At 38.1% G+C, this 26,383-nt stretch overlaps 1 protein-coding gene across 1 annotated transcript in view; it reads right to left on the bottom strand.

The window, feature by feature from the left end:
• Nucleotides 1–11,237: 11,237 nt before the first annotated feature.
• LOC139741708 (semaphorin-1A-like) overlaps nucleotides 11,238–26,383 on the bottom strand; it is a 139,650-nt gene continuing 124,504 nt past the window's right edge. The window contains exons 17-18 of the mRNA XM_071652292.1: nucleotides 17,578–17,598; nucleotides 11,238–11,389 (exon numbers count right to left, since the gene is read on the bottom strand). Of these exons, the coding sequence (XP_071508393.1) occupies nucleotides 11,238–11,389; nucleotides 17,578–17,598 (173 nt within the window). The remainder of the gene's footprint in view (nucleotides 11,390–17,577; nucleotides 17,599–26,383) is intronic.

Genomic DNA, 26,383 nt, shown 5'->3' with positions numbered 1-26,383 from the left:
AACAAAGAAAAAACAAAAGAAATAAAGAAAAAAACCTTAATAAAATACATAGGAACTGAAATGACTTTAGGAAGATTTTAGGATGTAGAATTGTTAAATATGTTAGATATACACTGTACAATAAACAAAATATTAAGTACACTCCCAATGCTTTTAATTAGTGTTAACAGGCTAAAATAATATCTTGGGCTTAATTTGCATGATCAATTAACCAAAATTAGAAAATGATAATTTTGAAACAATGTTTAGACCCAATCTTATAGATTATGACCCGGATTTAGGCTGTTTAGGGTTAATGGAAAATATTCCAAAGTTTTTGGATGAGAAAAGAAAAACACAATGAGACATGTCACTTATTGCTTAGGCATACATTCAGAATGTATTTTATTACACATAATCTTACTTTTGCTACGAAGGCAACCTCCCTATATAACAAACAAAAAACGAACAACAACAAAATAGCTGTTGACACACATTCAGACATGGAAGGTTATTTCTTATCAGTACATTAAATTCATGTTGCATACCACCTCACAAGTTTGTGGCATGAAAAAGAGATTCAACACAATATGACATGCATTTGTATGTGGATATGACACACACACAAAAAATACATAGTGATGTAACAAGCTAGACGCATGAAGTAAAGTTTCCAGATCAAAAGCAGTATGTGTATACATATGCAGAAAGATATCCGATGTCTCTGGCTTACATGCATTGTCCCTCGAGGGCTATACTGTAAAAGTGGATATTTTTGCGAGACTAATTTTTCACGCTCAACTTTTTTTGTGTTTTTAATTCCACGAAATCAAAACATTAAATACTGGAACATTACAGCAAGCAAAAATATTTGCGTGTTCTCATTTAACAATTTTGTGGGACCACATTAACATTTGTATAACACTTGCAATAGTTTGTCCCTGTAAGTTATGGTAACATTAAAAAAGAAATGACAAGACATCTGATTTTAATAAGTCCATGCTTTGTGACTGTTTGCCAGGTCATTTACCCAATTATATAGTGACACAAAAATATTGGCAAAAAAATTGGATGTACACCATATGCCCAAGCTGATGGACAAATATGGATATGAACATGAAAATGTGAGTGTGTGTGTTGTGTGTGTGTGTGTTGTGTGTGTGTGTGTGAGAATGTATGTACAGTATTATTATCTCTTTTTGTGTTTCCATTCTCATCAGCAGGTGGAGTATTGCCCAAGATGATATTGAGTGTCCAACACACCACGTTATATTCTGCTGAAATTCTCCCATCAAAAATGCATAACACTATATATGTATTATCTCTTACAGATGTGAATTCAAACTACATGTATCTCTACATAATTTAAAATCAAACTACTTGACTTACATTGCAGCATTGTCACAGACATAAAAGAGAGAAAGAGAAAAGAAAAATAATGGCTTGTGTCTTCTTTCCCATCTCTTTGTAAAAAAACAGCAAAATTGTAGACTAAAACTAACAAACAAAATAAAGCAAAGAATTAAAAAAAGAAACCCATAATTTTCAGGAAATGGAAAGTTGTTTTGGAAAGTACTTACGTTCATCTGCACACAATAATTTTACAATTGTTTTCCCCTTGTCAATGTCACTTTCTCAATGTTTAATTTCACTCTCATTCTTGATTGCTGCAAACCTGATTTGTATTACACGTATCACAAATGAAGCTTTAAAACTGCAAGTGGTTCCAAATACAAATATTACAATGATGCCAATGAGCACTGCTTCTTAGTTTGTTTGCTTCTTTTCATACTAATTTCTACTTATCCTCACTTTATCATATTTACCCTGTTAATTGCTGATACTGTATTTGAAAAGATTTCAACTGTAAAAACACTAAGTATTCTGCCTGTTACAGAACATGTCATTTTGCCCATGTGGGATGAAACTGATACAAGAAAGTTGACAATGTGTGGATAAATAAATTGAGCAAGCATTAACGCGCCACAAACACTCTTGCGCATAAAAATACATGCTGTTTCTGCCTTGGTTACCTTACAATAAACTTTTGGACATTTCTGTTTACAAGCGACGAGAGAAAAAAAAATACACGCCCACTTCAATAACTATAACACCAAAACACACCAAATCTTCATCTTACCTTCCCGAAAACTATTCCCAATAAAAATGATTAACCCAAAGAAGGCATCTCTCTCAGTCTACCAAAAAAGACAAAAAAACAAAAACTGATATCAGTGAAGCTGTCAAAGATGACTTGACAAATTCTACAAGTAGCATGGAATGTACATGTATTTTATCTCTCATATTCTTTCACTTTTTTTTTCTCTGCTCTAATGATGGTCAGACTCACTACTATTAGCACTGCTTGGACAATTTAATTTTGGCTGCTTGCTATCTGATATCTTGTCACACCGTACTATTTCTCTATTCACTTATTCATTTATTATATATCAATTAATTCAATTATTCATTAATCTATTTATTCATTTACTTACTTATTTATTTATTTATTCATTTACTTACTTATTTATTTGTTTATTTATTTATTTATTGATTGATTTATTTATTTATTAATCTATTTAGGTATGTATGTATCTTTCTATCTATCAATTGAAGGGGAATGGGATATTACGGGAGGAAAACAAGACCACGTGACATACAAATCTGAATATTACTGACTATCAATGCCGTGCCATATGTGTAAAGAGTACTTTCTCGGATTATGTGTTATACTACAGTGAACATGTGCATGACCAACCAGAGAAGAGAAATATTTTATGCCGCTGATTTGAGCCGTACCATGCCAACATAAATATGCATGAAGTCATTTAGACCTTGCACTGTTTTTAATATAGCCACTCAACTGTGTCACATAATACACATACATCACTATACATTTTATTTGTCCCTTGAAAAACTGACGAAATTTTAGTATTGAGGCTTACATATATCTGGTATGCTATGTTACCACTGAAATTAACATAAAAATTCTTTCTCAATCACACATTAAAAAAAAAAATCCCATTTGTAGTACCGCTTTCAATGCTTAAAATGACCACTACAGCTGCCATCAAATAATTTGTGCTCATCAGTCTTTCAATCTTAGAACACAGCATGTTCTAGTGTCATTTTCAAAAATTTAATGGGAACACATTGCATATTTCAAAAAGAAAAAGTCTCACCAATTAATACTTTGATTCCAGTACTTCATAAAGAATGGGGAAAAAAGAAAAGAGCAAATCAATTGAGACGGTAGGTGGAAGATAGAACAGGTCTTACAAAAATATACACATAATTTTTTAAAGATAAGATTTTGGTCATCATATGCATGTACATTATCTCATATTTACACAATGTATTCTTTGCTTGCTCCGTACTGTCAAGGAGTGGGCAAATTAATGACACGAGAAGCTTGAATTTAAAGACTAAGAAATCTCTTTTTAACCATAAGAATCAACCTGTGTATGGCCTGAAAGATATTATCTACTTGATCTACTTGCTAAGAATACTACTGATCTAAAGAGCTCTACATAGATAAATGGCATGCAGCTTGTGGTGAGGTTACAGCGTACAATGTACGTTTGGCTATGGTGAGTGCAGCACTTCTACAATGCGTTGTTACAGGCTTGTACGTAGATTTTTGTATGGTCCAGAGCATAAGGTTTCTTTTTTTCCCTTTTACACGTACTACATCTTGGATGAGTTTTTCGGTCTTGATTGTGGTGATGCACATTTTGGTTCAGTTTGTGTCTGCGCATAGTCAGGCAAAATGGGGCCAATTTTGCATCTTGCTCAGACCGTGTGACGGTTGTAAAGCCGATTTCTCCTTATATCCCACACATGAAGTTTACTCTAATGCGAAGTGAATTAAACTAGCCTCAATATAAACTTGCGACTCGCCATGACCTTTGTTACATCTGGTAGGGCAGAGTTCCAAAATGGGAGGGTAGTGCAGGATCATTAACCCGACGCCCATTTTTTTTTTCATCCACACTGAATGCATGCGTAAAACTTTATTGAGTCTGTGGCCTGGCGTCTCTGCCAAGGCCTTTGATCTAAATCTCTAGATGTTGATCTTTGATCTGGATGCACATAACCAATAACATCACCAGCTCAAAACATCGCCACTGCCAGCCTGCATCTGATCTACACCGGCTGTCTCGTAATACTAATATACACCCTTTGGAAGCTCTAATTAACTTAAAAATCTAAAAACTACTTGCCCTAAAGTTTGCATACTCGCAGGAAAATCTCATTATAATTTCACTCTCAATGTACATGGATATATATAAAAAAACCCCACAAAATCCTTCATTGCACACATTATTCAACACATTACTCATTACCATAGAACATAAACGCGCAAACAACATGATTCATTAGGTAAATTACAAGACAGATTAGATAGTGCAGACGGGTAGACAGCTGTTGCCAAAGAGAAAATTTCTCTCATAGGCTCTGTACCAGTGTAGGGTGAAAATGCGACATCTAGCTATTGCATGTTTCTAAAGCAATTTCCTACCCTACAGTGTACTGATGTTTGTAGAAATGACCCCCAGTAAGGTAAAAAACAAGCATTTAAAAAGTAAGAAAATTGCAAAAAAAAAAAAAAAGAATTACAGCCTTGATAATTCTTTGGAACAGTCCTTGTTGTCTCTGCCAGGGGAGTACCAGTGAAAGAAAGAAATCTAAACACCTGCACAGGGTTGTTGGTGGGACATTGTGTGCACAGTATCACCACAGAGGTCTTTTAAATGTGCAGAATTCATCTGCAGTGAAGTTACCGTAATATAACTTGGGTTTCCACTGTTATACACGCATACAATGTCACGATAATGTCACAATGTGCAATAACTGAACCCCTGAAAAAAGCAACAGACAAAGAAAGTAAATAAATCACTGATTGAAAGAGTAAATATGTCATTTGATATCATCACTTCTGCATCACAGGTAGCTACTATATATGCGAAATAAAGAAGACAGCCGAGAACAATTTGGCAAAAAGAAAAGAAAAATTACACAACAATGATGAAAAGGAACAGAAGGTACCTCAAAACGTAATGCATATTATGCCTCCTCCGTTTTCCTCATTAAATTCAGGAGAGAAATAAATAACAAAACTTTTTTTGAAACTATATACACTATTGGAGTAAATTTACATATGTTACAATGAGTAAACAATGTATACAGCATAAATTCTATCTACATTACCCCTCAGCTGTACATCTTCATTCCGAGTTTGATACAAAAACGGAAACAAAAATATTGTATATAGTCCATTATTAACGCTTATGACATTGACAAGACAAATTTGCAAATTATTATAAATGGAGTACTTGCGATTATCCACTACGATAAAATTTTGGACATAAAATATAACAGCTTACCATACACATTACGTTGAAGGATTGTGGGTACAGTTGTATCCACGGAAACACAAAGAGATATCATTCTTACCGACTTACTAAATAGTGCTTAAGGGCATATACTCCTACATTCACTGGCAAGCATTAATAAGTAATGAAATCATGCAACAACACTTTGAAATATAGGCCTATCTCCGATGGGAGATAAATAGTCATTACACTTGCATATATTCTGACAACACCAAGTAATGCAATATCACCGTAACAAGAATACCCCAGACCCCCTTACCCCCAAGACATGCATATACATGTAGTATGGGTCTACGAACACCTTCTCGGACAGATCGACACAGAAAACTTATGCAACAAACTTTACACAAGAAAGGCCTTCTGAATGAATAACATCTAACACTGTGCAGTACAAGCTATCACTGTATCGTCATTGTGCTGATCTTGTAGCTATTAGCTCCGTTTGAAGAGAGAAGAAAAAAATCATACCCTTGTCTGTGTGATACTCACAATTACCTACTCCAAATCCTATACCTTTCATGTGTGACAGGGCGATATCTTCAAAACGTACAGTATTTCATTACCATTTGCGATATATCTACATTGAAGTCTGTGACTAAAACATGATCTTTATTTGTCCTTACACTTATTAAAGGGTAAAACACTGTGTCCTTTCTTTCTTTCACTTTTCTTTTTTGAACTTTAATCTGGAATATACAACTTGAAAGTGGAATGGCTAACATATATTGTCATTGTGAATTCTCAGCATACCATCCATGTCTATGAACTGCTTGAATGTGAAAAGAAATTTGTGCGCAAATGCAAAAAAAAACATATACCAAATATATGTTTGCCTTCTTCTGTCTCTTTTTTTTTCTTCCAAAGAGTTAAATAAAGAGACGGTTGTTGAGAAGAACTCAGGTACAGTTTGTGGCATTTGCTTGAATGTACCAGGTCTATTGGGAGTTACTGGTGGTAGTGGTAGACTGGCACATTTTCCTACAAAAAAAAAAGATCCACAACACCAATTACCAAATTACATTTACGAGGTCAACTATACTATGAGACAGCCAGTAGCAATCTACAAGTAAGGACGTTGGGGGTGAGGGTTTCTCCTAGATCATGTGCTCTACATTTAGTGCAGGATTAACGATGCCTTTGCTTTAAACTATGTGCAAGTGGAATTACTGTCTTTACACAAGCTAATCTTGCCATACGGCAAACCATTGACAGAGCCTACTGGAAGATCATTGGCTGAGAAAAGATCACATAACATGTTACAGGCATAATGCTTGTTGTATTTGCTGAACTTTTGCTTGTTTAGTATTTTTGCTTTAGCAAATCATTTTGAAAGACATGTTTATAGCACAGTCAAATACCAGACCTCCAGTTAGCTGACCAGGACAGTCGGGAGGATTGTTAACCCATTGAGGGCGGGCTAATTTTGCCATGATATGCATGTCCCATAGACACCTGCCTGACTATACTCGCGACTGGTCTTCAATGGGTTAACCCTCTCCCATCACTTTGGACTTTCTTCCAAGGTCAGAACCTCGGCTCCATGTCTCTTATAAACCAAAGTTTGCATATCGAAGTTTTCTCTACCATCTGCACTGTACACATGGTGTAGATTCCCTCCGAAACGTTAATACTGTATTGCTAATGCGATTTTGTTTTTTTACACTACTTCTAGAGACTTTGCACATGTAAGATATTGTTCAAAAAACTTCTCAAACATTTTTCTTTGACATAATCATTATGAACTACTGCTATTTTCTCTCCCTATATCTACCATCAACAGACCCAAATATGACCATGTTGTCTATCCATTTCTCGTGTTACAGATCATGAAGTGTTGTTCGCAATGCATGCTTTGCCATCAACAAAACGATGTCTGGAGCCCACAAAAAAGAAGAAGAAAAAAGAATAGAAAACAAAATCCATCGTTCTTCCTCTTGGGAATGACTGCCTTGCCCATCTAATTGCCACAACCTCAACAGTCACTCAGGCAAACTCTTGGCTGGAACGAAACAAAACAACACAACACTGACATGATAAACCAACTGAAATCTTATTTTCCCTTTGTCTAGATGCTTAGTCTGTCGTGAAGTGTTTTGTTTTTGCCTTTTCTGGTTCCTTGGTTCCTGGCAACTTCTCCTCAAGCCACAGACACAGACGATCCTTCGAGGGAAATGGACATCAGCTTACGTCCACCACTCGTACTTGGTGCTGCCATCAGTTTTATGCGTTTGTAAAATATACCAAAAAAGAATGTCCATCTCTTCTTTGCATATATTTTTTAAAGTTTCAATCCTTTCTCTCAATTGCAAAATAAAATGTAGTTTTGCTTCTCGTTCATATCTCTGTCTCTCCCTTTTTGTGCCCTGGGCACTCGAGTTCCAAGAGCCATCAATCCGCTTGGGGCTTTGCCGTGCAAATGAGGTCCCCCTGAGCTGCACTCCAGGCAACGAGTGAGGGGACGGGTCCTCCTCTCCAGGGCTGGCCTAGTGAGGGCGCTGTGCCTTCTCTGGTGCTGGGCACAAAAAATGGGAGGTGGATTTCAGTTCTGGAATGCTGGTTCTGGGTTCCAGGTTGTCAGGAATGTGACAAGGAAGGTTGGAACAAAGCACCAGGGAGAAAGAGAGAGAGAGGACAAAATGGAGATGAGGACCAAGACATATACCACAATAAAAAATTCTGCCTTAAACAGAAGTTACAGAAAAGTTGAACAATCTCTGTCTTGGAATATTTTAGAACAAAACAGTAAATGAAAGAGCTCATGCTAGCAAATCAGTGCAGAGAAACCAATATGGTTTTAGTAAAGCCCTGTGAGATACCAATACATATCTACTTACCACACATTTCAAACAACTTTGAACTTGCATTCCATCATAACTTTGCTTTAAAACATATTTTCTTGTACATGCGATTGTAGAAAAACTTAACACTTGACAGCATAGAGCCGGTGGAAACAGATTTTATCCCATTAATCAGAGTGCATTTGTAGAAAGTGTTTCTGACAATTTTATTCACTTGACAAGAGGACACAATAAAGTGGTATTCCATTTTGCAGAGACTCCCTGGGGATATATTCTTATTTAGCAAAGGTAGCTGGGTTGGATCCATGACGCCTGTATGACATGACTAAAGTGAGGAAAGAGCAGGAACCAAAATACGGATAAGTGTCTCTATGGGTGCGTTTGAGCGCTCTCCTAAAGCGAACTGTACCATACCGAACCCGCGCCAGAGAAGCGCTCAAACGCTCCTAAAGTGTACCGTACCGTACTGTACCGAGCCAAAAGTGGACCACTTCCCGATGTGCTCCAAAAGCGTACCAAAAGCGTACCAAAAGTTCACTGTAAAGCATAAGCGTACCAAAAGTTCGCTGTAAAGCATGCGCGTATCATGCGATAACATCACAATGCAAAGACATCATTCTCTTTGTTCGGGACAGGTGCAAGTAGTTCAAGCGCCAGGTGGATGACATTCTTCCTAAAAAATGTGTGACCTTTTCTAAAAATCACTCGTGAGGTACGCTTTCTGGACGGAGCGCTCGAACGCTTCATATCTGGCACAGTTCGGTACGGTACGCTTTGGTTCACTTTAGAGCGCTCGAACGCACCCTATGACTGTCTTCCTTGTGATCTCTTGACATACACAGTGATGTCTGCACCTGAGACTGTGTGTATGCAATTTCCTTTTTTTTTAACTATCTTTAAAAAAAAAAAAGAATTCTTAGAGGTCATGAAAAGGCAAATGCCAGAGGATTGAACTTTCAGGCATGTTAATCAAGACCCCAAATAGCTGAACGTGTTTGGTTAATATCTCTTCCTAAACACATATGCGGTTCTAAAACTGACGCAATTTACCTGTAAAACAAGATGCAGACTCTATCACGCCATTGAGTCCGTTATCGTCACGTCTTTGACTGGCGTCATTGAGGGCGTCTGCCCGTTCTCCTTTAACACCACCACGGTATTCTTGGGTGACGTCCCGTTGTTCCCCGGTTCCGTGAGGTGAACCATTTCTTCGGGGTCATCCCCTGTTGAGCTGCGGCCGTTCTTCGGCCTCAGCGGCACCTCCTGCGATTTGTGTCTGTTTTTCCTGGAGAGTCAGAGAGGATGTTTTTGAAGAGAAAACGGTGTTGCTTTGAGCATCAATCCTGGTGAAATGGGTAGAAGATGTCAATCTGACACCTCCCCACTTTCTACAAGTTCTATGAAGTTGTCTTGCAAATCACTGCAGATTGTGGGGCCTCTTTTTACCACATGTTCCCCTTTTCGGAAATTCTGCTGAAGAATTAAATTTGTGAGGATTAAGCAATCATTTTACAGTAATGTGCTGCCTAAAGCTTGGATAGAAGAAACACCAAGACACCAAATAGCTATATGGATCTATATATGTACATGTATGAAGCACACAGAAAGTAGGCCAACCTGATAAGCTTTCTAATACGAGCTGAGGCCTAAAAATATCCTTTAGTAGCACATTTTGATTACGCATTTTCAGGCCATAATCATGTATAGAGAGGACCTATGACTATCTTTAATAGCTGTACATGTGACCCGGGGGTCACGCGCTCACCTGAGTATCGCAAGTTCACCTTCCATGCATTCTTGCAGACTCTTACCTGAGAACATTGGAAACTTATGGTGGGGGTAGCTTTGAGAGTGGGGCATGGTGTCCATTTACATATTCCATCACACTGGTTAAAAAATACCTACCAAGTACACTGTACTTTATAGAATGTTGGATTATGCAGCTTGGGGAAAAAAGAAGAAGACTTAAAGCCCTATCACTTTTGATTAAAACTAGAGAAAAATATTATTGAATATTCATTAATTTAGGAGGTTTGGACCCCTAGGGCCCCCAAGGAAAGCATGGTGCCCATTCAAACACTTTGAAATCTTATCCCCATGGGAATGCTACTTGCCAAGTTTGGTGAAAATCCATTATGTTGTTTTCAGCAAGAAGAAGGCCCGCATTTGGACCCCCCATCCCTTACCACTTTTTTGGTTCCCAAGGGGTGGGGGGGGGGGGGTAGGGCACCCCTGATTTTCCCATGAACAAACTTGAAACAACAGTCATCAATATACTGACTCATTGTATCAACTTAGCTCAATCACTTCTGGTTCCAGAGAAAATCTGTAAAAATTCCTTACAGGAGGGGGGGGGGGGGGGGGGGGGATGGAACCCCTGGGGCCCCCAGGTGGGGCATGGTGCCCATTTGATGGAATTGAGATTTCATCCCCCTAGGAATGCTACCTGCCAAGTTTGGTGAAAATTTGTGAAGGGTTTTCAAGAAAAAGATGACAATTTACAATTTCGGTCCAAATTTAGGCCCCCTGGGGTCCCTTGGGTGGGGCATGGTGCCCATTTGATAAAAATTAAAATTCTATCCCCCTAGGGATGCTACCTGCCAAGTTTGGTGAAAATCTGTCATGGGGTTCTCAAGAAGAAGATGAAAATGCAAAAAGTTTACGCACGACGCATTACGGACGACAGACACCGGACGAAGAGCGATCGCAATAGCTCACTTTGAGCTAAAAATAGCAAATTCCTGGCAGCCTTAAAAAATCCCTTACCATGGCCCACATATCTGATATAATTTCTGAATAATACCAGCTTCAACCATATTATTAAAGAGGACTGATGTTAGCCAAGGCCACATCATAATTTATCCGAGGTGGCACCTGAAGTTGTTGATCACCACTGACGGAAAACAAACAAGCAAACTAACTAACTAACTAACTAACTAACTAACTAACTAACTAACTAACTAACTAACTAACTAACTAACTAACTAACTAACTAACTAACTAACTAACTAACTAACTAACTAACTAACTAACTAACAAACAAAAAACAAGGCGGTTGGTGTACTCACCTCTTGATCGGATTTGATGGGGAGTAAGGCAGCTTCCTCTGCCGGCAGCAGTAGACCAGCGTGATGCATGCTGGGATGTTGCAGAAACAGACGAGGATGATTGCAGTGATAATCCAGGTGTAGCAGACATTGGCCTGTGGTCTGTCACCTGTGGGGGCGGGGCACACGGAAAACGAGAGGGAAGAAAAAAAAACATACAAAAATGGAGATGGAGATACAAGCAGATTTTAAGACATGAAATGGATTAGAGATTTAAACGCATACACTGTGATTAGACAGTCAAAAGGATGACATCGTTGTCATAGAAACCATTTCTGTGTGATTACCTCAGACCCCCTAATACAATTAGCGGATAATGAGTATAACTCAATGAATAAGGCCGACTAGATAATGAAAACTGAGTGATTGCTAAGTGGACCTCATGGAGAGCATCTACCGGGAACCAGTAACCATGGAAACGATGCTGTATCATGGCATTACATCATACTCTTCTATCTGGTGAACAAACATCTTAAAGGGGGACACAGTTCAATTCACTGACATGCAGGAGAAATGAAAACCGAACAACTTTATCAATGCATTCTTCCCATTTTCAACATAGCCATGCAAGCAATACGCAGGCTCTAGCTTCATAGACACATTTCTCAGATGCTTTAGAGAAAAGTTAAAACTTTTTGACAGAAAGTTTCCCCCAACACAAATGTAGACTTTTATGAAGGTGGACAAATAGGAAAAACACTCATCAAAAGCTTGGAGAAAATCAGACACATGTTTGAAAGTTTTACAAATTTGTACAGTTTGAGGCCACTCCATGAACAACAATTTGAGATGTCATGGTACAGGTAGTAGAATGATACAAAAATTATGTGGAGAGAACTCTTGAAAAAAAAGAAGAAATAAGAAGAAAAAAAAGGCTTTTTCTGTGATTTTGAAAAAACACTTGATTCAGCTCCTCCAGACAGCAGGGAGAATGATATCTGCCTTGATATCTCCTAGTAACACGTCAAGAGAGTGTGCCGTTTTTCATTCAAAAATTCCTGACAATTCCTAACGTTTGAATGGATTGTCCAATGTATTTCTCAGCTTTAAACACAGCGTTTCACAAATCTATCTGCCTCTGTTGAATTCAGCTTTATGGTTGGGGTGACTTTCCCCTTTAACCAGTCAAGTCCCACATACCACATTCCTGTGGTTGGATGCTGTATTTTTTAACCATAAATACTGGTATCATTATTCATAGTTAGTGTTTCATAAGGTACAGGGGGAAAATCTCTCTCATTTGAGTCCTATATTGTTCATATAATGTATGTATGAATTAATTTATTTTGGTTTCAGAATTTTTCAAAGCTTCTTTATTGCTCAATTCATATCTGATGCTTAAACTGGCAACACCTTGATACAAGACTATCTAAGTTCTTGTTCCACATTTCATTATGACTCTAACCCTTTTGTGATTGTTTTATGCTGTACAATATTGTAAATATATCACATTTCTCATACTCCGGAAGGGGTCGAAAGAAATAAAGTTCAAAGTTTAAAGTTCAAAATTTAAAGTTCAAAGTTGCTCAAATCTGTCTCCAATATTGGGCTGTGGAATCCGAGGTGCCAGTTTTATAAGAAGATGATAACATCTTCAGCAAAAATTTATCTCAAGATCTGATGGATCAAGAGTGTCATTAACACTATCATATGTTAACAAAATACTTAACATTTATTTAATAAAGGTATTTGATCTTATAAAATTATTAGCTCCATATATCTGCAAATGCAAAGAAGTAAAGTTTGCTTCTCTAGAAAGTGACAATAACACAGAGCTCCTTTCACTTTCTGGTGAAGCTGGATTTTGAACGATTATGAAAGGGGCTTGGAATCTTGGAATGATGGATAATATCAAGTTGTGCAGATCTATTAAAAAATGAAGAATAATATTTTACATACAGCCGATTCTTGACTGTACTTCAACCCACTTCCATGCATGCTCTGTTGATCAAATATCATGGTCTGTGTACTTGTATATATGGAAGCATTCTCAACAGCAGTTTAGTAATCTTCACTCATTTGTTTTAATGCTTGCTGTTAAAAAGCAGTAAAGGGGGGGGGGAGGGGAATGTAAGCATAAAGCATATCCTGATAGGAGCATCTGGTGCCACTTCAAAGCGAGCATACATGGATGAGCCACATTACACAATTATGACTTGAGCACTAGGTTTTCATCATGCAAACAAGGTCTTCTTTGCAGAGAAGTATCTTTTGTTTGTTTAGTTTGTTTGGGGTTTGTTTGTTTTTGTTTTGTTTTGTTGTTTTGCTTGTAGGGAGATCCAAACCATGTTATGAGGCTTTCCTTTTTTTTTCTTTTTTTTTTGGTCAAGGGGTCAATTTGTGAATGTGGCCATACTCTGCACAAATTTAATTGGCAATACCTTCATAACATCCTCATTCAAAGTCTTGATAATCCTCACATCACTTGTGTTGCATTAATGAATAAACACAGGGTCTCAATGTGTGATGCTGTTACTAGTGGCAGTAGAAAATGGATTATCCCGTGATGAAATTCGAAAATGTTATCTCTGATTAGATGATCCCTTTTGAGCTCATGAGCGGCTGAATGGGAGTGTAGTATGCCAGACAGCAATGTCTACCTCCTATTATAAGTACATGTATGTAAGAAATGAGTATAAAGCAATAACATCAAAGACTATTGATCACAGAGAGTTATAAAAGCGAAAGCCCAGCATGCAAGCATTAGTGAGAACTGGCCACAAAAACCATCGGAAGATCTCAACCAATGCAAAGCGGCAGCACATGTACGCAACCATGTCACAAGCTGCGGTTAACTCGCACGAATCCTAACTTTACTAGCTCCCCAAAATGTCATGGGACCTTTCCCCCAAAAGAAGAAGAAGAAGAAGAAGAAGAAGAAGAAGAAAAAAAATGACTCCAACATACTTCATCAAACATACACATACAAATGGGACTGCTACGTAAATCACAGCTAGTGAGGTAATAATCACTCACAGTATCTAGTGTATTAGCTGCCTTGCCCTAACTTCCTCAATCCCCCTCCCCCCAAAAAAAAACTACAGCAGAGAAACATCAAGTAATTGAGATACTAGTAGAATGCAATTGTCCCTATATAATGGAAAACACTTCATGATGAAGTTATACGACTGAAAAGAACTTTGTTTAACTTTTCCAAAAAGAACATGTGACATACGAATACATTGCAGGTTTTCTCTACATCAATCAACATGCATGCCATATCGTCTGTGATGATATCTTCACTACTACCATCAGAAGTGCGATTTTCTCTCCTATTTCAAAATGAGAGGTGCATTTCTGTGCAACATACAACTGTACTAGCCACTAGAAACATGCCACATACTGTGATGAAAAACATCAAAGGTCAACTTGCTTTCTTTGTTTCATTGCTGTCGTTTTTAAAATTCATTCTTCTCCCTAACCCTTTAAAACTGTCAGAATTGACTACTGGCTATGTGATTGAATTATAAATACATGTGTGTGTGTGTGTGTGTGTGTGTGTGTGTGTGTGTGTGTGTGTATTAAAGCGTTCAAAATTAATGCATTGCATGACTTGATTTTAAAAATTCAGTTCCTCAGTGAACTTCCCATTAATAATCGTCACAGCAGATATATTAGGGCATGCAATCGATATTGACATTAACTCATTAAAAGGAATCAAATAGCATGATCATAGCTTATTGACATTGATATGATGCACAACTGTTATTGACTACAATTGTTCGTCCACACACAACCCATTATACAAATTCATCAAATCTGTAAATAGACACAATTGAGATTAATCAACAGGGCAAGTCTGCATGAACTTTTGAGCCTCATTCGTTCAACTATTCTCCGATTGCTAACTCCTATCACTTGTCTTACATTTTCATTGAACCAACTAAAAAGTGTCACTTGCAGATCATCTCGAATCAGCCAAAAATATCCTTCGTTTTCGAATTGTCGTCACCACTAGAAAAGGTTAGGAGCACAAGATTACATATTGACAAGTGAACATGTCACACTGTGGCACGCAAGTATGCGGGAAGCTACAAACTACGGTATTCCAACACAATTAGTTTTCACACTGCAACACTCAAGCATGCATACGTTTTACGCTGCTAACCTGCACCCTCACAGTTCCCCTGCACTACACAAGTCTCTGCTGAAAACAAGGTTTCATAGACTAGCCTGTCTGTGCTACGGTTTGCAGATACAAAACCCTTTACACGAATGCACTTTTTTCTTTCTCTTTTTTCCAGCACAAAACTTTCATGCAAAAAATCAAAGTACACGAAAAAAATATCCCTTACCACCAAATTTGCAATAAAACAGAAACCAAACAAACCAAAATCAATGACAGATGGATTTCCAAGGGAAATTTTAAACCAAATGCACGTATCAGGAAAACAAAAAGGGTTCGTAGCTACGATGCACACAGGGGGAGTGAATCATCCAAACACATCATGTCTGATCACAATGGGCTGAATCCCATGCACCATACATGCTAAAAAGTCCTAGTGAACCTAATGTCTCCAACGTGATTGGAACTGACTCGTAATGTGCAATCTGAGCCCATGCGGAGTTCTAAAAATGAATGCCACTCCCCTTTTAATTAATGCTGGTGTAATATTGTCAAAGGGGCAATGCAGCATGTATTAACACTACTCACTTTCATCCCAAAGATTGGCATACGTGTAGCTGTACTGTAAAAGATTATGTTCAAATGCTATATAACAAAATTATGAGAAGTTGGTTCAGTGCCCACACAAATGTACACACAACACCCCATAGAATATAACTCTTACGTGTGGCTTCCCACTTTATAGTAAAGCTATATATACCTTTCCCCATCCCCCCCCCCCCCCCCCATTGGCATTTTACCTGAATGGGATTCATAAAGTACGTTTGTGATTTGGATGAAGCGAATGTATGCACTGTCTACATACATTGTACCTGGCACCATACAAATTTACATACTGGTACTGTATTCATGAAGGTGTCAGAAATATTTCTTTCTCTCCTTTTTTTTCTCTGTATTTAGGTAAATTCATAATAGCACAGAACTTATGAGCTTATCAATAGCCCCACCACTTTCCAAACTGGATGATTGGACGATGCAGTATCAAATTCCATCCGTAGTCCACCAAATCAATTTTTACAGTGAGAATATGCTGAACGATCATCATTTAAGGCAAGTATTTGTGTCAAGACTTGCTTTTGTTTTCTAATTCAGTTCCTAGATTATTTGGGCAACATTGCGTGAAACATGAAGACAGGGCAGTGGACTGTACTAAAACAAATTGTCAACTGGGTGATCACAAATTCACTGATTTTAATGGAGGAAAAATATTATATTATTCATTATTTTTATCATTTACATTTCATTATCATCTTTAATTATATTATCAATTATTATTTTGATCATATTGAGGGATCATGGTGGTGCTGGGAAGGGGGGGGGGGGGGGGGGAGGGGAGGAGGAAGATGTGCTGCTAAACAGGGTTAGGAAGGATACAAATACATACATTGTACACTGTACACAGTTAATACGCAAACAGAGGACTGTTAAAGGTCAGAATTGGCCAGAATGTCTGGCAGGTAATTGAACAATCATTCGGCCCTAGAGCAGTTACTTTGCTCCTTGATATCTAATCTGATCTCGTCTACACTGAATGTAGCCCCCCCCCCCCCCCCCAAGCAGTCGGCAGGCTTCCATGAAATGACCAACTTTATCATAAATGAAATTAGTAAAGCCTGAAAAAACCTGAGGTAGTTGTAATTGTTCAATGAAGCAGACCACAGAGCATTCACAAAGACTAAACATTTTGGGAGCTGGATTACAGCGTTTTTGATGGATTTATCATATTGGCTGTATGCCCAAGTCAAAATACCTCACACAAAGAGTAATTCTCAACCAGATTTGTTTTTGGGGGTTCCTTCTTTTGTCCAGCATTTCATGATGGCTCAATGTTACTAACTCATTAAGTCACTGCTTTGGAAAGCTCTTTTTTTCACAACAGTAATGACATATTTCGACTGAAGCCAACAAAGATAGGGGTGCTTGACACTACACACTATTTCTCCTTCTGGGCTAATTAGAACAAATCAGGATATGTAGCTGGTTAAGGGTAAGTTGCATCTGCATATCCACCACACCAGGAAGGTTAGGATTACATAATTATATGTGTGTGTGTGTGTGTGTAAATACATAAATGAATAAACTCAATAAATATGGCTATGCAACAGACACAGGGGAGCATCACACCGTACATGTGTGCAAGCCAAGCAAAGGGCAAAAATTTCCATGCTTACCTTCTTCATCATCACATTCACCTTTATATTATTGGGAAAGTAGGGGGAAAAAAAATAAGGAGATATCACAAACACACAAGGGGTGCGTTAGGTGGGCGGTTAACCAAGGAGGGAAGGGGGGGGGGGGGGGAGTAATCATGGGAGAAAAGCATCAATTTACATGTATCACAAATATTTCATGGTTACCAAGGGAGCGCCATATTGGGTCACTTGAAAAGGTTCAAGCTGTTTGTGGAGAGTTATACTTGGGTTGTTTACTGGTATTAAAGTCAATAACTCGGGAGTGGGTCAGATGTAAATAATATGCCACTCCATCAAATGTACTTGTATTAGAGGCAGAGTATTTGCGATATAAACAATGAGACAGAGTCACACAGTGATGGCTTGTGATGGCTAGATACCAATATTCTTTATCGGTTGTTGGGGGGGGGGGATTATTTGTAATCATCAAAGTTAGGGGAAAATGCTGGGGAAATTTGGGGGGTTTCTTTCTTTTTCTTCTTTTCTTCTCTTTGCAGTCACAGCGTAGGTATAAATCTGGGGTATTTGGGTTGGCATCATTTCCATGGACACTACTAAGGAACAAATGCTGGGGGGGGGGGGGGGAAAGCTGTTGCCATACCAACTATGGACTATCAACTATCATGGACTCTAAAAGCATTGAACTAAAAAAGACAAACCCAAGACACCCCAAAACAAAGAACAATTCTATGAAAAGAATCACTTTTTTTTTCAAGTTTAAAGCTCAACATACACCATTCATTCTATTGTTGAAGGGTAGGTAGAACAAGCACTGTTTCTTTTGATTTGCAAGGGAGCATACACATGCAGCTGTCTTAAAATGTGTGGCCAAACTGCATACCACGTCAGGCATTCAGCATTAGTACACTGCAAAATCTTACACAACCGTTCAACCTTAAAAAACCTGTGTGATGGACTGCATCAGCACTTTTTGGACGCAGCAATGCTTCTGATATTGGAACAATTCCTACCCACTGGCTCCTTAACGAATCATCATCATATCTACTTTCCGTTCATGACAACTGAGCACACCACAGCCCCCACTGATTTGACCACAGCTTGAAAAACCTCAGTAAAATTTCCACTTGAATACTTTAAAACAAATAAATACAGTTTGAGGAACATTTTTTTTTTTAAACAACAATTACATACCATTTACAGCATGTTAAAAAGCTGCAGTTTCGTTGCAATAATTCAACTATCTAACATGGCAGAGTTCTTTTTTTTCTTTTTCTTTTGTAATACTATTATCAACCATACCTCGTCGACATAACAGTTGTTACGACCTTACAATAATAATAAGAAACATCATGTAGAATACAGTAAGACATTTGGGTAGGTGAAAGGTCATTGAAAGTGTAAGTGTAAGAGGAACAATCAATGCGGGATGGGGAGGGGAGGGGAAAGATGAGTGGGGGGGGGGGGAGGGGGAGGGGGATGGGGCAGAATAACTTTGCACCCCTTAAATAGGTAATATACCAACAACCCCTAAATCTATAACTGTTCATTTTATCAGTGAATACTTTGCCGAGTGACTTCAGCTGGAAGACTGATCAAAAACCCACATTCAAATTCCAAACCAGACAACTTCATTACCACACGAATAACTTGTTCCACACATTTGTCTTTTGTTTTCCTTTATACAAGAACAGAAGTGCGCAGCCCCATTTTGGCATTCCCATGCTTTACAGGCATCATGCGAATCAACTTGCACATTTTTTTGGTCTTTTTTTTTTGAGAGCGTCACTGTAACATTTTCATTTTGTTTTTCTCGAAAATGTGAAACAAATTACGCATTCCAAGATTTTCAGATACTTATCACTTCAACCAACAGCCCTGGAAATGGGTCTTTCTGTTGTTGTTGTTCTTGTCTTGGTAATAATTCTGATACACCTACCTCCATTTGGGCAAAAGAGATGGAAGGATAAAAGACACTGGCACAACCGCATATGAAAATAAAATCATCACATCAAATGTGTCTTAAACCCTCTCAGCTTCACATACAACATTTATCTGTTTGACTACAACTCACGCCATAATGAGTCCTTTGCTTCAAAGCATGAAACTCAAACCTTTCGCATACATATCATTCTTGATGTAGAGCAGGAACATGGTAGCAAAAAAAAAAAAAAAATGGTGGGAAAAAGGAAGGAGAGATACATTGAAGACACACCAGGATTTTGACGTTTATCTGAACCAAGGGTTACAAACAGACATGAGTTTTCATACATGTAAAGAGGGGCTAGGAACAAACAACAGGCCAATTTTGAAATGTCACTCCGAAAAAATATGTCGGTGGTAATTTGTTATTCATGTCTGGATAGGTGGTAGCCGTAAACGAACGGCGTATAAAATATCGGTGAGATGGCGTGTTAGGGGGGAATCATGTGGAATGACAGGGGTATATGAAGTATGAGCATGTTTAGGCAAAGAATGAACCAGCTGTTAATTGCGAGTAGGCGGGTGAAATTGTATGAAGTGAGAGATACAAATTTTACCAGTATTTGTACTCAGATTCCTCTTTCTTTTTTTTTTGATTACCCTTTTGTTTGACAGATTTCACTTAATTAAATTGAAAAAAAAAAAGAGTTGTCTTAAATTTTTGTTTTCCTTCTCTGGATTTGGAAATTCACTGTTGTCTGACTTTCATCACACTCCGTTTGAAGCACTGCATACTTAGAGATAGTTTTCTTGAGAGTTTGAAGAGTAGACAGTAGGTGACCGCAGATCAAGTTTCAATCTGCCTATATCTAGATTTAGTGCAACAATCTAGGGCCAGGAAAGATAACAAAGTTGTTTTATTTTTCTTCATGGCTATATTGTCTTGCAGGCAAACAACTAGATAGGAACTGAGCATTTTGACACACTCTGGATGGGTATAAAGCCATAAGAAATGTGCCACCCATATTTTCCCCTTCCATCAAAGGACAGAAATTGTAATGCGGAGTGCGCTGATGAAGACATGGTGCACTTTTCTCAACATTAATGATCTGGTGTACCATTTATCATCAACTAGTCACCACTTATGCCCCAGCAAAAACAATAACAACAAACAAAAAACAGAATGACCACAAGCAGCAGAAATTTCCTTCAAAATTATGCCATATCCCAGACCTGTTGTGAGCCTGCAAAACAACGAAACTGTCATTTTACTAACACAGTTGAGAGTCCACTAACTGAGAAAGAGACTTTCCACGCAAAATTCTGTCTACGCATGCGGCACAGGATTTCCAGAAAGATAGTAAAACAATCGAAAGCGAGATTTCAAAGACATTTTTTCTTTCTTTCCTTTTTTTTTTTTTTTTTTTTTTGCTGAACAGGGGTTGGAAAGTATTTCTGCAAATGAGAATTGGACAGCTGAGTAGTACTTTGAAGTGGAGATCTGATTTTCACTGTGCCAAACTAAATTAGGTAGGGAAAAATCTAAGTTTCCTGGTGAAAATATTGGTGTTATCTAGTGCTTGCTAACTGACTGCAAAAAGACAGTGTATGAATAAATTCAGTGTATGCACATAATATACAGTGGTGTAAGATTATAGAGAACAGAAATAAGTCATAAAAACATTACCTCCCCCCCCCCCCAAAAAAAAGGAGTGCAATGGATTTCCTTCGTTCAACTGATTCGTCACTTGAAGTTAAATAGAAGTTAAAAAACAGAAAATATTTGAAGCTTTACACTGTTTTACTTTTTTTTGACCAAAAAAAAAAGAAATTAGGAAGAAGAATATTGGTTTTTCTATTCATTGCAATCACAAAAAGAGATACAAGTAACTTGTGTTTCTGTGGACTCTGTATTCATTGGAGTTTCACTACTAATGGGAAACATGTGAAAGTCAAATGACTTGATGTAATGCCACATGACCTAATGCGCTGCCACAATTCATTTGTTTGTTTGGGCAGTCGATGACATGGTTAACACTTCCTGGATCTATGATTCTTTAAGCATTGCTTTCTCTCTCTCTCTGATATGGAGGTGGAGACTTGTGCCAATGCTATGTAATTGGCGGTCATGGTCTGTTGACCTCATTCTAACCTTTAAGAGGAACTCTCCTTTAACCTTGATAACATACCCACAATTCCACTTTCTTTCCAAATCAACCAGAGGCCTGTTGCATAAAAGTTACAATTATGGTAACTTTGCCATCCAATGGTAACTTCCATCGAATTCTTGATATTTATTGGCTGTTGAGTATTGTTACCATGGTAGTTACCACTAGATGGCAAAGTTACCATAATTGTAACTTTTATGCAACGGCCCCAGTTCTTTTCTTTTTTTCTTCTTTTTTTCTTTTTAAAGGGATGGTACAGTTGCAGTTGAGTTGGGTATGAGGTTTCCAACATTATTGATGATGGTTTTTTGAGATAATGAGAATCCTCTTACGAAATATAAAAGGGCATATACAATGTAATTCTCAGAGGAATTCAAAGTTAATTTGCAGGAAATTGGTTTTGAAATAAATGGCCGAGACATCCAAAACAAAGCAATCCCAATAAAAGGTGGGACCCACCTTTTCTCAGGATTGCTTTGTTTCACTCTGTTTTTGGATATTTCAGCCATTTCAAAACTGATTTTCAGCAAATGAACTTTGAATTCTTCTTAGCATTGTATGCTTTTTCACATTCATAAAGTGGTTTGTAGGTACAAACATGTATCTAACAAAAAGTTAAAAGCTGAATTCTCACCTCAACCAAGACTATACCATCCCTTTTACAATAATGCGATTGCATCCCAATGAGACAAGAGGAAAAAAAAAAGGAAAAAAAAAAAGCAACTTTATGTAGAGAAGGTTCCAGAATCCGCCTGATAGAGAAGTTGCCTTTGATGAAGGTGATAGGCAAAGGGACTGGTGCAGAGAATTAAGGGAGCTTGACAATCCCAAACAGCATAGTAGGTGCTGTGCTCACACCGGACACACAGAGAACACGGGATTATCAAAAGATTTCACACAAGAGACACTCAAAGTAGAAGAGGAAAGTTCCCCAAAGACCGGAAATACGGGCATTCTGAGCGGATGAAACTTTGCAAACCCTATCCCATTGTGATGTCACACCCTTTACCAGCTGGGGATTGATTGCAGAAGTGTCATAATGCGCAAAGGGTGGCATGAAATAAAGGGCTCCCTCTCTGGCTGAGAAAAAATTAAAACCCATAGTTTACATCACCCTATGCACAAGAAGGCCTGTGGCCTTGGAGATACGCAACAAGACAGGCTGTATCAGCTCAGAAGTGTCTTTCATTTATTATGTATGGGTTAAAATAATATTTGAAACCTTTCAAAAACAGTTATATGGCTTGTCAAACCGATGGAGAAAAGAAAAAGATCACAAGCTGGACATTGACATCACTTCAGCACAGAAAATATCATGTACCACGAGTGAAAACAAAGTTCGTTCTAGAAAAAAAAAATTGCTTCATGATAAAGATCTCACTCATTAAATGTAGATATTTTTTTTTCTTGGTGCTACTGTTGAGAACTAAGGGCGGGGTGGGGTTGGAGGGGAAGAATTATTACACTGATCCCAAAATCAAAAGATGTTTGTCAGTGTTTAGCATACATAACCTTCAAGAAGGTATAAGTTGTAATGTTAAAATGAATCTTTCAGTCCAAACAACTATAAAAAGTTACCAACTGATATACAGCACTTAAGCTAGGCCGAGTGGAATCCATATGGGGGGGGGGGGGGTTACTTTGGCAGACTGTAGAAAAAGTCTCAAGAATAGATATTTCAGTAGCGTATGCAGACTGTCTTTCATTGCTCATGGCTCCTCTATCTCTCTTCTAAGATTAAACCGACATCACCGATAGGGTTCCTCGGCGGCTACAAAACAACGTAAATTTCAATATGTGGGTGCATGACAGCAAATGTCAGCATTCCCTACTTCTCAGTATTGAGTGAATATTAATGTGGATATTGACACTAATCAGTCAAAGATCATCACAAAAAGTTAAAGAGTCCTAGAGCATCTGATGAAAACAAAAATCCCAATCAATTCAACATTAACCTGTTGAGGACGGACTGATTTTGCTTTAACACGCATTTCCCATAGACACCTGCCTGAGTATAGACCGATTCAAGTGACTGTTCATGGAAGTGCGCCCTCTTAAGGCGACGCCATAACTGGGGGCCAACCAGGCCGGGTCGGCAAGCGCTGTGCGTGCTTGGCAAGGGTGCCAACGGCAGCCAGTGCTTTTACCACCCGGCGCCAGCCGGCCAGCTAGCTATCTCTAGCGCTGGTAGCGATCGACGCATCTGGCTTTGAGACAACTAGAGTCTACATTTTAGATATAAAATTAAACAACCTATACCGACTATGAGCGAATGGGTAGATGTCATGGATGTAGCCAAAACTTGAATTTCAAGGTAAATATCGGTACGATCCGCGAGTGTTTGTAGACTCCATTTCCCTTGCGATGACTTGGGTACTCGCGTGTAAGCCCCATATAGATCTATACAGAGAGGATTATAAGAGCATTAAAAACACCTTGGGAGAACTGGCTAGGCGCAGGTAGACGTCTGTGGACGTCAATTTAGACTGTTGAGAAGTTAACTGATATACAAATAATGGATCAGAATCTTGAGCTAGATATGGGGCTATCATAGCAATTATTAGTATATATAGTTAACTTAAACCGTTTTAAGGTTTGCCTTTTTTCGGACCAGAGGGGTAGAGTCTGTCTAACGTTTTTTAGATCTTGTCTAGAATTCTAGGCAACAGTCCAGACTAGATCTAACCCGTCTAGACCTATTGACTTCTAGAATCCGATACATCCTATATCATTTTCGGTTGTCACTAGCTTCCGGCAAGTCTAACTAACTTTTAAACCAAACTGAAGGCAAATCTAGGCGTTTCTAAGCCGTATAAACTAAAGAAATTAATTTACTTCGCCTGATGCCAACAACCAAAACTTCTTCTGTTTAAGGTCTAATCATTACTTTTTAACATCGCGCTAACGCCTAAAATTATAATCTACAATTTGTGCAAAAGTGATTTTCAAATCAAACTTTCTTGATATGAATTATGATAAGGAACGGATGTTTACCACCATTCATGGCAGATTAATATTTATATGTATCTCTTCATGAATTCAAATTCAGAGTTCCAGGCCAGAATTGAATATGGTCATTTTGACGCTGAACGCTTAGTGAAGAAGTAAAAAAATTATAAGAATTTTTTTTTACACAATTTGAAACATTAATTTAGCTGTAGTGTAGGCTTTAAAATGTTTGTCATAATAGAAAGTAGTATAGCCAGGAAGTGTTTGGTAAGTATTGCACCATGCATTAAAAAAAAAAAAAAAAAATCAGTGAATTCTCAAAATCTTTGATCTGAACTTGTCTTCTAAAATAAACAACTTTATTTTATGAATATGCAGTGATAGCCTATTTAAATAGAGATTCTAGTAGGGATAGGCCAAAATTTGTTTCGAAAATCTGTGCATTTTTTATTCCGCTTTATTTCACTTAAGTCTATATATTCATCATGCGTCAGTAGTGTCTGAATTTCACACACTGACGTGCAGCTTCCCTTTCCGGCTTTATTTGCGCACCCAACAACTGCACAATACATGTATGTTTTTTTTTTTTTTTTTCTGGACCTTCCTTTGAAGCTTTCATTCTATATCGATATGTTTGAATTACTCAATTTGTCCAAAAGAAAGGCAATAAATGTCGCTGAATGACTTTTCCACAGTGAGTAAACAATGACAATTTTAGCGCGGCGGTCCCCGATGCAGCGGCCGCTCCCAGCTAACTATGCGCGATGGGTACGCTAGGCTGCTAGCTGCAAGTGCAACTCGCTGGGTAGCTAGGTCGCTGGAAGCCCCCTTTGGCCCCCAGTTATGGCGGCCGTTATAGCGCCGCCAGCGGCGGTAGGTGAATAGGCCATCGAAATTTAAACGGTCTATACACGGGACTTGTGGATCTTCAACATGTCAAAGATATGGACCTCGCGTCAAAGGTCAAAGTTGACAGTTGCGCGTTTTCTGCTGTATCCATCGAGTGACCACATATGAACTTCCATTCAATTTTTTTCCTCTTATATTCCAATTTCTATCAGAGGCTCTGAACTTTTTCTTTTCTTTCGACTGTTCATGGACTTGATCCAGCCAGGTTTATCAACACAGTGGTGGATCCAGGAGGGAGCGTACCGGATTCGTGCCTGCAACACCCCTTTCATTTTCGATTGTAGTGACGCACGGACATTGAGTTGAAGCCTTTTTTTGTTTGTTTTTTTGCTTGTCAGCTGATTAAACCCATAAGTGGCACCAGAAATATTTTTCACATCCCCCACCCCCCTTTACGGAATTCCTGGATCTGCCCCTGGCACACGTACGGGGCACAGACAGGTTCGCTGCATTTCGAGCCAGCATTTTCAACGCTTTTGAATTCAAGATAAGAAGAAGAAGAAGAAGAAGAAGAAGAAGAGAATTTTGCCAGACGAGACATGAGAATTCATCCTACAGTTTCTGTCAAAGTTGAATATTTTCAAATGTTGCAATTTTGATCAATTTGACCAATACACAACTCAGCCAATATATGCAGTTTTATATAGCACAGGCATATTTACTATCTTTAAAAAAAAAAACCCCACACACTTATATTTATTTATTCATTTGTTTTTTAATTTGTTTTGCTTTTGTTCTTGTTTTTGTCAGGATTAAAAGATTTAACTTCCTCGCTTGTAATTTACAAGACAAATCTGCAAGTGAAAACTGAAGCATATACTTCACCATTTTATCTGCTTCATTTGCTGCCAGAAATGATCTGAAGAATATTACAAAAC

The sequence above is a fragment of the Diadema antillarum genome, unplaced genomic scaffold (assembly GCF_040938485.1).
Source record: "Diadema antillarum isolate AM-2024a unplaced genomic scaffold, OU_Dant_1.0 seq00000946_RagTag, whole genome shotgun sequence".
In the NCBI taxonomy this organism is placed as follows: Eukaryota; Metazoa; Echinodermata; class Echinoidea; order Diadematoida; family Diadematidae; genus Diadema; species Diadema antillarum.
The sequence above is the reverse complement of the archived record's forward strand: the minus strand, read 5'-3'. Positions and strand labels throughout refer to the sequence as shown.